Source organism: Elgaria multicarinata, chromosome 19 (genome assembly GCF_023053635.1).
Source record: "Elgaria multicarinata webbii isolate HBS135686 ecotype San Diego chromosome 19, rElgMul1.1.pri, whole genome shotgun sequence".
NCBI classification, from domain to species: domain Eukaryota; kingdom Metazoa; phylum Chordata; class Lepidosauria; order Squamata; family Anguidae; genus Elgaria; species Elgaria multicarinata.
Genome location: NC_086189.1, coordinates 4,682,845 through 4,698,164, shown reverse-complemented (window position 1 = coordinate 4,698,164; position 15,320 = coordinate 4,682,845). Strand labels below are relative to the sequence as shown.

At 45.9% G+C, this 15,320-nt stretch overlaps 1 protein-coding gene across 1 annotated transcript; it reads right to left on the bottom strand.

Annotated features, from left to right (window-relative positions):
* Positions 1–273: 273 nt before the first annotated feature.
* DPM2 (dolichyl-phosphate mannosyltransferase subunit 2, regulatory) lies at positions 274–10,203 on the bottom strand. Its single transcript, XM_063144751.1, has 4 exons — positions 10,148–10,203; positions 9,139–9,228; positions 7,388–7,490; positions 274–4,179 (listed from the first exon to the last, which is right to left on the bottom strand). The coding sequence occupies exons 1-4, from the start codon at positions 10,148–10,150 to the stop codon at positions 4,121–4,123; spliced, it is 255 nt and encodes an 84-aa protein (XP_063000821.1). The 5' UTR covers positions 10,151–10,203; the 3' UTR covers positions 274–4,120.
* Between the last annotated feature and the right edge of the window lie 5,117 nt (positions 10,204–15,320).

The window sequence follows — 15,320 nt, the reverse complement described above, 5'->3', positions numbered from 1 at the left end:
ACATTTCAGTAAAAGGAAATTGCCTTTTTTTTTTTTTAGCGAGCCAGAGATTCTTCTGCCTGCACACTTTTCTCCTGTTTTTTTCCAAAATCAAAAGGAACAGATGCAAACTTCGTTAAACGAAAACTGGACTTCCAGGCTGAGGCCTGGATTATCTCCAAGGAAGAACTGAGCCTCCCATAAGCCATGTCCCAAACAAGACAGACAGATGTTCGTTGGGTGCTCTTTTAACATACAAGAAGTCGAACTAAAGCAATGACAAAGAGGCAGATCCTGAAAAACTTATCCACGGAGAATCCAGCCCGTGTTTTATTACCAGATCTATCAGCATCGGTTGCATACCAATGGGAGACATAGAATCATAGAATAGCAGAGTTGGAAGGGGCCTACAAGGCCATCGAGTCCAACCCCCTGCTCAATGCAGGAATCCACCCTAAAGCATCCCTGACAGATGGACACATGATAGCACTCTTCAAATACTTAAAAGGTTGTCACACAGAGGAGGGCCAGGATCTCTTCTCGATCATCCCAGACTGCAGGACATGGAATAACGGGCTCAAGTGACAGGAAGCCAGATTCCGGCTGGACATCAGGAAAAGCTTCCTGACTGCTAGAGCAGTATGACAATGGAACCAGTTACCTAGGGAGGTTGTGGGCTCTCCCACACTAGAGGCCTTCAAGAGGCAGCTGGACAAGCATCTGTCAGGGATGCTTTAAGGTAGATTCCTGCAATGAGCAGGGGGTTGGGCTTGATGGCCTTATAGGCCCCTTCCAACCCTGCTATTCTATGATTTTATACATACATAAACTGTCCAGGGTGGGTGGGTATTGGACAAACCCTTCAGGGGTGATAAGAAAACTGCTTTATTGTGATGAGTTTAACACATTTTGGGCAGGAAATCTACCTTCCGTAATAAAACCAAGCACAGAAATATGAATTCACTTTGCTCCGTCTTCTGAATGCAAGACGAACACCAGGAGATAGCGTAAAGCATTCTGTTGTGTGTGTGTATACAAAATTTTGGCCACCCCTGGGTTATTAAAGCAGAACCGACTTGTCCGGGCTAACGTTTATACCCCCATTTAACAGACATACAAGCTGAGCTGCAGAAACCTCCCCCACCTAAAGGATGCTACAATTACGAAGCGGCGGCGATATCCCAGGGGCACCAGCAGGGGGTGCCGGTATGCTGCTTGAATGGAAGCGCTGGAGATTCGCTCGGCAGAGGAAAGTGTGCCGATTTCAGCCGCCTGGCCTGCTTTAAAACAGTGTGGTCCAAAAGATGGCTGCAAATGACAGGACCCCGGGGGGGGGGGGGAGCACACCCGCTCCTGTAATTTTTCCAGGCAAGGGGTGGGAGGGCAGGACGGAGGAAGTTACTCCGGGGGAAGGAAGATACAAAAGTGTCGGGGGCTTAGAGAAGGTTGCCAACTGGCTAGCTATCATTGAGCATCTACCCGGGGCCACTACCGAGAAGGCAGCCCACAAGTCTCTTCAGCAGCCTGCTGCCCCTCCTCCCTTTCTTCCTACGCCGGTTTGCCTGCTTTCTCCAAGCGTGCAAGCACCACCAAGGTCAGCATCCTGCTCTCTACACCTTGGGTCGTTTTAAAGAAAGGGCAAGCAGTTGGATAAGGGGGACCGTGGCAAGGACGTGGGCCTGGCTCCATCTTGCTCATTGCCCTCCCCACCTCCAAAAAACCCCCTCCCCCACAGCCTGACATCCCTTGGCAGTTTCTGTTCTTAACTGCAGAAACTTCGTCTGCAGGAATCGGCTGGGGAGGCTTTTGGGGTGTGGCACCGCGACCTCAATGGCAGCGCAGATCAGACGGCTGTTCAAAGGGAGGGGGCTCTTTCAGAAGCCGGCACCCATCCCAAAGCACCGATTGGGGAATCCAGAGAGAGAAGGGAGCGTTTTCTCCCAGAGAACTCAAAGTGCCTGGATCACTTTCAACTGACCCTCCCGTCTCCCCCCACCAAAGGGGATCTGGATGGGTGAAAGCCACCTGGTACACTCCAGATGTTTTGGATGACAACACCCAGGGTTCCTGGCTGGGGCTTATGGGAGCCGGTCCAAAACATCTAGAGGACACCAGCCTGCTTACACTTGGTGTACCAGTAGTGGCCCCAATAAAAACAACAGCTGGTTTGCCACTGTTGTCTAAGGACACAGAAAACTGATCTTATCAAGTGTTGCCTGTATGTAATCCTACCAATGTTGGTTTGCTCCGGTGTCATTTACAGGTATTAGAAAGTGCGAAGGAACGTAGCCCGATTCAGGTGTTCCTTTCCCTCCTGAGGGTGAGCAAGGATGAGAACTCCAGCCTTTCCGTCCCTGTCCTCCATCCTCCACCAGGTTGGGGGTTCTGAATGTGTTTGTAGCTGGGCTTGTAAATTTGGTTTCTAAATTGTCCAGGGCGTCGACACAGGAAGAGCAGGACTCTCATTGCAGATAGTCAACCGCCAAGTCACAGAGGGTGAGAAGCTGGCATGCTCATCCCCATCACGTCGGGGATTTAGAACATCTGAATAGGGTTGAAATCAAGAGGAATGCCGGAATAGGAAACTGGGAATTTAGAACACCTGAATAGGGCTGATATCTAGAGGAACGCCAGAATAGGAAACTTGAGAATTTAGAACACCTGAATAGGGTTGATATTGAGAGGAACGCCAGAATAGGAAACTGGGAATTTAGAACACCTGAATAGGGCTGATATCTAGAGGAACGCCAGAATAGGAAACTGAGAATTTAGAACACCTGAATAGGGTTGATATTGAGAGGAACGCCAGAATAGGAAACTGGGAATTTAGAACACCTGAATAGGGCTGATATCTAGAGGAACGCCAGAATAGGAAACTGAGAATTTAGAACACCTGAATAGGGTTGATATTAAGAGGAACGCCAGAATAGGAAACTGGGAATTTAGAACACCTGAATAGGGTTGATATTGAGAGGAACGCCAGAATAGGAAACTGGGAATTTAGAACACCTGAATAGGGCTGATATCTAGAGGAACGCCAGAATAGGAAACTGAGAATTTAGAACACCTGAATAGGGTTGATATTAAGAGGAACGCCAGAATAGGAAACTGGGAATTTAGAACACCTGAATAGGGTTGATATTAAGAGGAACGGCAGAACAGGAAACTGGGAATTTAGAACACCTGAATAGGGTTGATATTAAGAGGAACGCCAGAATAGGAAACTGGGAATTTAGAACACCTGAATAGGGTTGATATTAAGAGGAACGGCAGAACAGGAAACTGGGAATTTAGAACACCTGAATAGGGTTGATATTAAGAGGAACGCCAGAATAGGAAACTGGGAATTTAGAACACCTGAATAGGGTTGATATCAAGAGGAACGGCAGAATAGGAAACTGGGAATTTAGAACACCTGAATAGGGCTGATATCAAGAGGGACACCAGAATAGGAAACTGGGAATTTAGAACACCTAAATAGGGCTGATGTCAAGAGGAACGCTGGATTACGGAACTGAGAACTTAGAATGCCTGAATAGGGATGATACCAAGAGGAAAACACAGGCCCAAAAGCTAAACGGAGAATGGGGCAGAGGGACTGAGAGAGGGAGGAGCGGCAGGGTCAGAGGAAAACTGGAGCCCCTAAAAAGAGGTTGAGGTTCAATTACAGCAGACTTCCCCAATATAGCGCCCACCAGATGCGTTGGACTACCCACTCCCATAATTCTCAGCCAGCATGGCCAATGGCAGTCCAACACATCTGGAGGGTGCTATATTGGGGAAGACTAAAGTAGAGGAACTAGATTTAGGGTCTAGGTACGACACTGGGGAAAACATCCACAAGGACCTGGGGAGGCAGAGTGCAAAACCCGCTTGGTCCACGTATTCCAGCAGGTGGTGCAGAAGAGCAACATTTGGGTTGTTTCCAGGAGAAACCCGCTTGGAATCCATTTGGTCCGTGCACCAGAAGCGACGTCCACGCTGGCGCAGGCCGACAAAGGCAACGCTCATGTTCAGCTGCACTTTCCGTCACCTGCTGGGACCTGCAAGTTCCTGGGGGTTGAATTGTCGTCCAAAAAACACACCGTTAGAGCCAACAGCCCAGCAGATTTTCCCTGACTCTCCTTCCACCTCGCCGCCTTCAAGCCGCCTTCTTGGCAGACTTCCGGTTCTTCCACGAGACGATGGCGATAAAAGCTCCTACCAACACAGAGAAGAGAAACTTAATTCAGTGCAATGCCAGGGCCGGCCCTACCGTGAAACGGAGTGAGGCAGCTGCCTCAGTCGTCAGATTTGAAGCGTCCTAAAACGGTAGCAAATGATTGCTGTATATATACACATATATTTACTGCCAGGAATGCGGAGAGGAGTTTGTGGGATTTCTCACCTCCTGTGCCAAAAATGCCGTGGAGGTCTTTGGGTGTCGGGCATCCTGATTGGTGGCGGTTAGCACTGTTTGCTGCTCCGCCTCAGGCGGCAAAATATCATGGGCTGGATAATGGAGAAAAGCAACTTTTGGGGGACAAGAGAACTATCGGGAGTTGCGAGAAAGCAGTGCCCCTCATCATCATAATAATAATAAATTTATTTCTTATCCACCTCTCCGTTTGGATCGAGGCGGGGAAGTACAATAAGTATAAGTACATAAAATTGATTAAAAACATAGCACACATTATTAAAACATCCTAAAAACATCCTAAAATTCCCCTGGACAGGCCTGCCAGAAGAGATCAGTCTTGATAGCTTTCTTGAATGCTAAAAGACTTTTAAGTTGACGAGTCTCTTCCGGCAGGCCATTCCACAGACTGGGAGCAGCAGAAGAGAAGGTCCTCTGGGTAATACCTGTCAGCCTAATTTTGGCAGACTGAAGTAGATTCTTCCCAGAGGACCTGAGTGTGTGTGGTGGATTGCACGGGAGAAGGCGATCCCGTAGGTAGCCTGGACCCAAACCATTTAGGGCTTTAAAGGTGATAACCAACACTTTATACTTCACCCAAAAACTAATTGGTAGCCAGTGAAGAGATTTTAAAACTGGTGTAATGCTGTCCCCCCTAGGTGTACCGGTGCCCAGCCTGGCTGCCATATTTTGAACTAGTTGAAGTTTCCGAACTAGGCACAAAGGTAGCCCTATGTAGAGCGCATTGCAGAAGTTGAGCCTCGAAGTTACCAGCACGTGCACGGCCGTCTTTAAGTCTTCTGACTCTGGGAAAGGGCGCAGCTCAACTCATAGTTGGATTTTTCATGGATTGGGGAAAGAACTTTATTTTTCTCCTCCTAGGCTTCAACGTAGGCCTCCTTTGCCTGCTCTCATATGAAAGAATGAAAGCAAACGAATGAGTGAACAGCCATAGGAAAGTCCAACTCATACAGAGATTTCCATCCTGCTTTTCAAACGCCCCTGCACCACTTGGAGCAGCTTCCAACAACAAAGAACCATAATGCAACACTTAACCAATGCCAGAAAGGTCTTTCTCCTGTGTCGCACCCGAACTGTGAAATGATGCACTCTCTTGAGAATTCACCCCCAATCTCTTGGCTTCTAGAAAGGTTGTGATCTTTTAAATGCAGCCTGTTAAATTATGGTGCTGTTCTAATGTGTTAACGGGGGTGGTGGGCGCACACACACGTAAAGACAACTCATATATAAGGAGCGCCTCTCCTTATATCTGCCTGCCCGAGATTTGAGATCTGTTGGAGGAGCCCTCCTCCACATCCCATCACCGCAACACATACACGATGGTGGGACATGGGAGAGGGCCTCCTCTGTGGTGGCACCCCGACTGTGGAATGCCCTCCCCTTGGAGGCCCGACTGGCACCAACGCTGACTTTAATCCAGCACCAAGTAAAGACACGGGTTTTTAACAAAGCCTTTAATGGTTAAATTCACCTGGCTTGCACATGGTTTTAACTGTTTTAATTGTTTTTACTGCTTTAAAATTTTATACTGGTTTTAACTTGATTCAGGGTTTAATTTGTTTTTAGCTGTGTATATTTATTGCTTTATATCGTATGATTTTATCTGTACACCGCCCTGAGATCCTACTGATATAGGGCGGGATACAAATGTTTAAAATAAATAAATAATAAATAATTCCACTCCCACCCATCCATCTCAGCAGGCAGGGATGGGGCGGGGGTGTCTAAACTTTCCTCCCTACCCACGGACCGTTGCTGGGGGGCAGGGAAGGTGCTGTATGGAGCAGCAATTGTCACTGAGATAGTTGCTCCTCCACCCCTGCTAGAAGCAGGAAAACAGCGGTCTCAGAATCCAGGGAATCTCAGCCTTTCCCCTGCAGCCCACCTCATCAGCTGGGTCACGGGGAAAGTGGGGAGCGTCCTGCCCACTCTGGGGACTGCACAGGGAGTGGCCGAGGGCCGCAGGCTGCGTGCCCTGGCTTTAATCTTTTACTGTTTCTAACGTTCTTGTTTCTGACTGCTCCGCCTTGACGGATTTTCAGGGTGGCATATAAACGTTAATAATAAATAAAATTGCATCAGTTATATCGTCAACTTAACAGTCTTCCGGAATTTAAGAAACCCATAAAGACTGATCTCTTCCGGCAGGCCTGCCCAGTTGAATTTTAAGATGCATTTTAATAATATGCTGTATTAGTTTTATATTTATTTATTTATTACATTTCTATACTGCCCAATAGCCGGAGCTCTCTGGGCGGGTCACAACAGTATAAAACCATAATATAAAATACAATATAAAAGCTCAACCAGATAAAAACAGCAGCAATGCAAAATTACAAATTTGAAATTTATTTATAGATTGTTAAAATGCTGGGAGAATAAAAAGGTCTTCACCTGGCGTCTAAAAGCATATAATGTAGGTGCCAAGCGAACCTCCTTAGGGAGCTCATTCCACAGCCGGGGTGCCACAGCAGAGAAGGCCCTCCTCCTGGTAGCCCCCTGTCTCATTTCCTTTGGCAGGGGCTCACAGAGAAGGGCCCCTGAGGATGACCTTAGGGTCCGGGCAGGTACATACGGGAGGGCATATATGTTTAATCAATTACCGTATTTCGATTCTAAGACGCCATCGATTGTAAGACGCACACTAATTTCAGTACCACCAACAGAAAAAAAGCTTTGATTCTAAGAAATAATAATCGCACCCACGATTCTAAGATGCACCCCATTTTTAGAGATGTTTATATGGGGGGAAAAGTGTGTCTTAGAATCGAAGAAATACGGAATATGTATTTTATCGTGTTTGCATTTGTGTTCTACCCTGCCTCTATCCAGAGGGACAGGCGGGTAACAAATTATTATTATTATTAGAATTTTTATACATTTATATATATGAGCATCGTTGTGGGACCAGACGAAACGCCCCCGGTTGGAGCCCTTCTTCCAAGCTTCCAGTTTCTACGCCGCCCGAAGGCAGACGCGGCTGTGACTCACCTACAAAGAGCAGCAACAGGAGTCCTGCAACAACAGGGATGATCACGGAGAACTCCCGTGGCAAGAAGTACTTGTGAATCACGTGGTCACTCTCAATGAAGGGCTGGAAGAACAGAAAAGCAGGAAAGAGCATAAGAACCTAAGAAGAGCCCTGCTGGATCAGACCACAGGTCCATTCAGTCCAGCGTTCTGTTCACACAGGGACCAAACAGCTGTTGACCAGGGACTCACAAGCAGGACATGAGTGCAACAGCACCCTCCAACCCATGTTCCACAGCAACTGGTGTATCTAGTCTTCCTCCTCTGACACTGGAGGTAGCATAGAGCCAGCAGGGCTAGTAGCTATTGATAGCCTTCTCCTCCAGGAATTTATCCAACCCCCTTTTAAAGCCATTCAAATTGGTGGCCATCACTATATCTTGTGGTAGTGAGTTCCATAGTTTAACTATGTGCTGTTTGAAGTCTTTCCTTTTCTCCGTCCTGAATCTCCCACCCGTCAGCTTCATGGGATGACCCCTTTGGGTTCTAGTATTATGAGAGAGGAAGAAAAACGTCTCCCTACCCACGGACTCGACACCATGCATAATTTTGTACAGCTCTATCATGTCTCCCTACAGGGGAGATTTACATCCTGCAAGTAATTCACTGGAAGAGAAACTTCCCTTCTTTTTCTCCTGGAGGCACAGGCAGCCTCCAGGAGAAAAAGGCCATCCAAAATGGTGGCCATCACTACTCCTTGTGATAGTGAATTCCATAGTTTGACTAAGCGCTGTGTGAAGAGGTCCTTCTTTTTCAGCTCTGTCAAGACCTGTTGCAGAGCCTTCTTGGTGATGGCCCCAATGCAGTCAAACTCTCAGGCAAGGGGCGCTGACCCGAGCTTTGGAAGCAACTTTCAGGGTGGGGAGTGCTCCAAATTCTCCCTACAAGCTCTGTGCCCCCATGCCCTGGTTCTCATTGGCAAAAGCCGCACACTCCAAACACATCACCCAGTGTGGCGTAGTGCCGGTGAAGAGAGCCAAACTAGGACCAACTGGGAAGACCCCGGTTCAACGCCTCCATGTCTCAGCCACTGGACCAATTGCTCTCTCTCTCTCTCCCTCTCTCTCAGCCTAACCTCCCTCACAGGGTCAGAGTGAGGATAAATGGATTGGGAGCATCATAGCCACTGCCTTGAGCTCTTTATAGGAAAGGAGGGCTATAAATGCAATAATAATAATAATAATAATAATAATAATAATAATAATATTTCTTGCCCACCTCTCCATTTTGATCGAGGCGGGGAACAACAATAAACGATAAAATACATAATACTCAATTAAAACATAATATACATGGTTAAAAACATCCTAAAAAACATCCTAAAAACATTTTTAAAACATCCTAAAATTCCCGTGGATAGGCCTGCCGGAAGAGATCAGTCTTTATAGACTTCTTGAATGCTAGTAGACTGTTAAGTTGACGAGTCTCCTCCGGCAGGCCATTCCACAGTCTGGGAGCAGCAGAAGAGAAGGTCCTCCGGGTAACAGTTGTTAATCTAGTCTTTGCTGACTGACGTAGATTCTTCTCAGAGGACCTGAGTGTGCGGGGCGGATTGTATGGGAGAAGGCGATCCCGCAGGTAGCCTGGACCCAAACCATGTAGGGCTTTAAAGGTGATAACCAACACTTTATACTTTGCCCGGAAACTAATTGGCAGCCAGTGAAGAGATTTTAAGACTGGTGAATGAATAAATAAGCACGTGGAGTCTGTACCAGTATAACAATCCAGGTGGTATAGTATGCAAAGAGAACGAGGCTGAAGGCTACCAAGCCGTACCCAACCAACTGGTCGGTTGCAGTGGCCTAAAACACAAGAGAAAGAAGAAATCTTTGTGTCATTCCCATGATAAGGCAATCGAGGTACGAGGCACACACCTGCAGATTTAAGTCCCTAACAGCGTCCAGCTCACCTGGGTAATCAGGACGGTTAAGCCAACAGGACATGGCAGTAATTAAATAGGAAGTTTTGCTTCTACCAAACAGGGATGTACAAATGCAATTATGAGGTTGTCACTGGAGATAGCCAAGGGGAGCATAACTGGAGTAGCATTTGCCTGAACGGAGCCCCTTCCTCTCGCGGAAGGCTGATGCCGGATCCAACCCAAAGGAGGAAGAGCGCCAAGTGGATCAGACCAAAATGGGGTGGATTCCTGCATTGAGCCGGGGGTTGGACGCGACGGCCTTAGAGGCCCCTTCCAACTCTACTATTCTATGATTCAATGAAAATGGATCCATCTGGCTAGATGAGGCTCCCAAATCCTGCAGCCCTCTGAGCGCAATGCCAGTAGTCCAGATGTGCTGCATGACTACAATTCCCATCATTCCTGGCTGGGCGGCTCGCCACAAGGGATGGGGGTTGTCGCCTCATATATCTAGTGGAAAGCTGGTGCACAGGACTGTAGTCTTGAAATGCAATCCTGTGCAAGTTTAGCGAGGGGGGGAAACTCCTACAACTCCCAGCATGCTGGGAGTTGTAGGACTTCCCCCCCTCCCTAAACATGCACAGAATTACAGTCTTGCAAAACTTTTGACAGTTCAGGGATTATTTTAAACCCACAAAATTTGGGAGGAGGGTGGGAGGAGCATTGCAGCCCTAAGATATTAATTGCAAATGGATGACTCCACCCCCTTCCCAAGCCCAATTAGCTGATTGCCAAGAAAGGAGAGAGGAACAGAAATTACCCCCAAAATCTGACCCTGAAGCCAAGCAGAGAAAACTCACCATTGCAATTTGGCCAGAACTGACTTCCTCTCTCTGCAGGGATTGCTCCACCCGCTTCCAAGGCTGACTTACTTCCGGCCAGGCCGACCAATCAGAGCTCACAGAGCTAGAGAGAGAGAGAGAGCGAGAGAGAGAGAGCGAGAGAGAGCGCAGTCAGACGTCACACAGCCAAAGAGATAAGTCAAAGGAGAAAGTGCAGAGAGGCACACGAGCCTAGACTTCCGGTAAACTTTAAAACCACCACATACCTGCTCAATGAAATAGACTAGCTTTCCCCAAGCTGGTGCCCTCCAGATGTGTTGGACTATAAATCCCGAAAGCGCTGAAAAGTGGCAAGCTCTGGTGCTTCAGAAATCATATAAAAGTTGTTTTATTGGTTAATATCCAAACGTAATATCCAAGGGCAGGCTAGAAATATTTGGTTATTGGCAATAACAAACTCTAATATCTATTCTGTGGCATTGACAAGGCAAAACGTCTAGGGATATTTTGCGTACTATTCTGGAATCTCTTATTGCACTTTTGTTGACAGCAAATGTGAATATAAGAACAGTTGAGACTTAACATAGCTTTGTTAAAGGAATGCAATTTAATTTTCGAGTGTTGTTCCTGTTTCTATTTTAACTTATATATTTTAAAAATTGGTATAGCGCCTGACGAAGGACAATCAGTCCGAGACGTTGAGCAGAACACGTTTGGATATTAACCAATAAAACAACTTTTATATGATTTCTGAAGCACCAGAGCTTGCCTCTTTTCAGCGCTTTCGTTACGTGGTGCAATTTCCCCCCTTGCGTAGTCACATCAGGACTATAAATCCCATCATCCCCAGCCAGCTGGGAGTTGCAATCCAACACATTTGGAGGGCACAACAGGTTGGCGATGGCTGAAATAGACTGAACCCTTATTTTCTGAAATAGACTTATTTGAAATAGACTGAACCCCATGTTTCTTATTTGTAGGACTTCCCCCCCCCTCGCTTAACATGCACAGAATTACAGCCTTCGTGAGAGCTTCAGCTATTGGGCGGTATAGAAATGCAATAAATAAATAAATATTTCTACAGAGCCTCTTTTATTGTCAGAACTCTGTTTTTATTCTTTTATTCTATTACGTCGTTCCCTGCTCCGAAATCTTCTGGGTGTGGAGTGACATATAAATATTGTAAATAAATAAATATATTTTCTATTTTTTATTTTATTGTGGCAACAGGGCTGCTGTTGTCCCAGCCACAACCTCCTTGTCCAACCTGCAATATATGGGCTTAGCGGACTGCATTTGCACTGGAATTTCCATCAGGATGCAATCCTATGCATGTTTAGACGGGGGGGGGGGGGGAGTCCTACAATTCTTAGCCTCTCTCCCATCAGCCATCTTTTCTCAGGCATGCTGGGAACTGTAGGACAATTTTCTGTCTAAACATGCATGGAATTGCACCCTAAGTTATTTCACAGGAAGAAAGGCCAGAGCTAGAAAGATCAGGGACGGTTCCCTACCACTTGCTTGGATGGTGTCCAGAGGCATCACAGCTTCTTTGAAATCCTGGAGTTTGTTACTGGTTTCTATGGGTAGCTGTCATTTCTGCCTTGCGGGTGGAGGATGGGGAAAGGAAGAATTAAAAATGGCTTTCTCAGTGTGAACCAGGAAAGGATCTATCCAGGCAATGACATGGTTCCCTCTATACTTTTATGGACCACGTAGTTCTCTCTATGGACGCAGACTGTGGGCAAACCATGGAGAATGCCCTCCTCTGTATCATAGAGATAATATTTCTTAATGTGTAGAATGATACGCAGGATTCCAGCTTCCGGTACTCTTAGGCTTTTCCCTCCTCCCCACTGAAAAGAGGAGCAGAATTTAAAGCCGTCCTTGCAAAATAGTAGAGAAATCCAGGATTTTAGTATAGGTGCAGTTGGGCAGCACCTTGCTGCTGCCCTTGCCAAGGAAAAGTAAATAGCAGTGACTGGAGTTTGTGAATTTTGTAACCTGAGTCTTAGTCCGTGTGAGTAATGTGGGTCTAGGTATAATAGTTATAATGCATTTGTTCATATTTAAGCTAAATCATGTGGAGGCTTAATTCCCCTCACCGCACACACAAAGGAACAAGCTTTGCCAAGTCATGCTGTCTTCTACTGATTCAGAAATTTCCTATTTGCTTTCTGGATGTTGGTGTGGATGTATTTTGGTAGGTCGTTTCTGACGGTTTTCTGCAGGGATTTTATTTAATGTGATGCAGGTAACTGATGTGACTAACAGAATAACTGTGATCTTTTCCTGTTGCCATAGTTCCTTAACTTCGATAGCCAGTGGTGTATATATTTCTTTCTTTTCCTCTTTTTCTATAACATTTTTTGTCATTAGGTATTGCTATGTCAATGAGGTAGGGTTTGTTGTTTTCTTCTATAACTGTTATGTCTGGTCGATTGCAAGGTATTGTCTTGTCTGTATGAATTGTTCTGTCCCAGTATATTTTATGATCTGCATTTTCCAAGATTGTTTCGGGTGAGTATGTATAGTATGGTGTAGATTGTTTGATGAGGTTGTATTTGATGCCCAGTTGTTGGTGAATTATTTTTGCAGCTGTGTTGTATCTGTCTATATAGTCCATTCCCGTTACATGGTCTATTGTTTCTCCGAATTACTGTTGTGGTATTGCAAACTGGTCAAATAGAAAGGCAGAGTAGAAATCCAGTAAGGGAAACACACTCACCAGAAACCCTCACAATTAGCGCTAACCCCAGTGGACATGTACCCCATACAGGGCCTAGCGAGGGGACAGTTAGTAAGAATTTTCTTACCCATGGAGGCAACGCAGAATTGCAGGGCAAATCCCACCTCCTGTCGTACAACGATTGGTTCAACGGTAATGGACAATACTGATCTACCTTATAAAGTTGTTGCAGGGATTACCGGGAGTGTAGTTATAGGGAATTTAAACACAGCGCTACAAAAATGCTAAATATTCTATTACTTCATGGTCAAATCTTTAGCTACAAGCCCCTAGTTGCATTTTGGTGCCAGAGTGGGAAAGTACGGTCTTCCAGATATTGTTGGACTCCCAATTGCCACAAGTGTGGCCAATGATCAGGGATAATGGGCGCTGTAGTCCAACACCCCCTAGTCACAGAAACTCCAACCTAAGTCTAAGGTCTTTAAAGCATTTTGATTTTGGGGTTACCTGCTCCAAACCCTCAGGGTAGGTGAGGCAAATGAAATAGACTTCTTAGCCTAGTCATTGGTTATTTTCTTTCTGCTGGGGAGCAGGGATGCAAGAGGCTTATAAAATCATGTTTTATGTAGAGAAAGTGGGTATTTTCTTCCTTTCCCATAATACTAGGATGTCAGGGTTGCCAAATGAATTTGATGGGCCATAGATTCAGGACAGACAAAAGGAAGTCCTTTATGGAATTCACTATCACATGATAAAATGATGCCGACAGGTGGAATTAAATAGCTTTACGGGGGGGGGGGGAATTTGGCAAATTCACGGGGGAAAGAAGTCTATTAACGGTGGTTAGGCATGATGGATAAATAGAACCTCCATGTTCCAGTGCAGCCTGCTACTGAATAACAGTTCTATTTTCTTCTTGTTTTTCTTGTGAGCTCCCTAGAGCTATCTGGTTGGCCACTGTTGGGGAGACAGGATACTGAGCCAGGATACCAGCAGGGCTCTTATATTCTTAAGCAACCAACAGTGTTGTATCAAGAGGGTTTCTGGCCTCCACAAACAGTAAAGAGCACAATGAAAAAGAAACAGCCAAGACAGATCGGATGTGATGTACCAAAACAAAAACACCTTTATTTTCCCCAAAACCGTAATGACATTTGACATTATAGTGATTTCCTCTTTATATTTGTGGCTTCTCTACATTAGGAACCAGATACCAGAGAATACAAACACAATCGGTTGAGAAAGACGGCACAGCATTCCTTTAGAAAACCGAAACACTAGAGGAGCAAGTTAAAAACTGTGGGGTGAGGAGGGGGAGATACCACACCAGACTCATTCTCCTGCAGCCCCACAAACTTTTTCCAAGAATCCTTGAAAACCGAGCAGCAGAACTAACATCTCTTCCGTACTTGCTTTTAATGTCAACGGTGTCTTTAGGTTTCAATCTGCTCTTAGGATTTCAGAGTTTAGAAAGCGTTAAAACTATCTCTTCAAGCCACTTTTGAAGTTTGCATAGTCCCATTTTTCCCTTTCCAAAAATATCTATGCGCGCCCTTTCTCTCACTATAGAATTATCTGAATATAAATCGAGCGCAAGTCTCATCTGAGCTTCAATAACTTTCCAAGAAAATAAACGAGATCTTTCTTCTCTCTCTCTCTCTAACCCCCTCAAAAATATGGGCTTAAAAAGCAAAACTAGCAAACATTATTTCTTGAAGCAAGGTAAAGAATTAGAGACTATCTTCTTTTAAGTTCCCAAGTTCCTTTTACATCACTAGGGTGGGGTGGGCAAGGTGAGAGGAAGAGACACCCCCCCCCCTCGCTAGCTGGGCAGGGAAGAGGAAAGGTTAGCCAAGGATAGCCAGATGCAGAATAAGGTCTCTTTGGGTGTAGAGGATCCTACAAACAATTGCTACCAGGCATAGAGTTTGTGGGTGCAGCCCAAAGAGACCAGCCCTGTCTACAGGGCTTAGAAGAAGTGGCAGACATTTCCTTAGCTAGCTCAAGGAAGGGAGCAGGAACAAGTGGGTTCACTTAGCAGCTCCTGAGATCAAGCGAGGCAGAGATCTGCTCTCTTCTTTTGCCCCTCTCCAGGAGGGGCAGATTTAACTTGGGTATTCTAAAGCGATGCGTACCTGGCTGGGGGGGGGGGGGGGGGCGGAGCCTCCCAGAGGTTGACAAGGCGTGCACATTCCAGCTGTGCAGCCAGAAATCTTTCTTTTAAAGGGCGTGGGGTGGGGAGTGCACAGAATGAAATATAATAATAAAAAAGCAAGCCATTCAAGATCTGAATCAAACCATTTCTCCAAGTTTGAGCCATTCTCAAAAGAAAACAACCATGCCTTTAAAAAAGAAGTAATAATGGAAAGGAAATCACTTCTCTGAAGAAGCTAAGGGCAGGCAGGTGGATCCAGGATGTCTCCACCGTTGCCAGATGGAGAAATCCAGTCCCCAGGCCCCATTTGTGCTTCCGTCATTGTACTGGCTTTCCATGACACTGCT

Coding starts and splice junctions, on each gene's coding strand:
- DPM2 (XM_063144751.1), bottom strand. Junction 7,491..9,138: donor CCACCTGGATTGTTATACTG/GTACAGACTCCA, acceptor CTGTTCTTCCAG/CCCTTCATTGAGAGTGACCA. Junction 4,180..7,387: donor CCTGTTGCTGCTCTTTGTAG/GTGAGTCACAGC, acceptor CTGTGTTGGTAG/GAGCTTTTATCGCCATCGTC.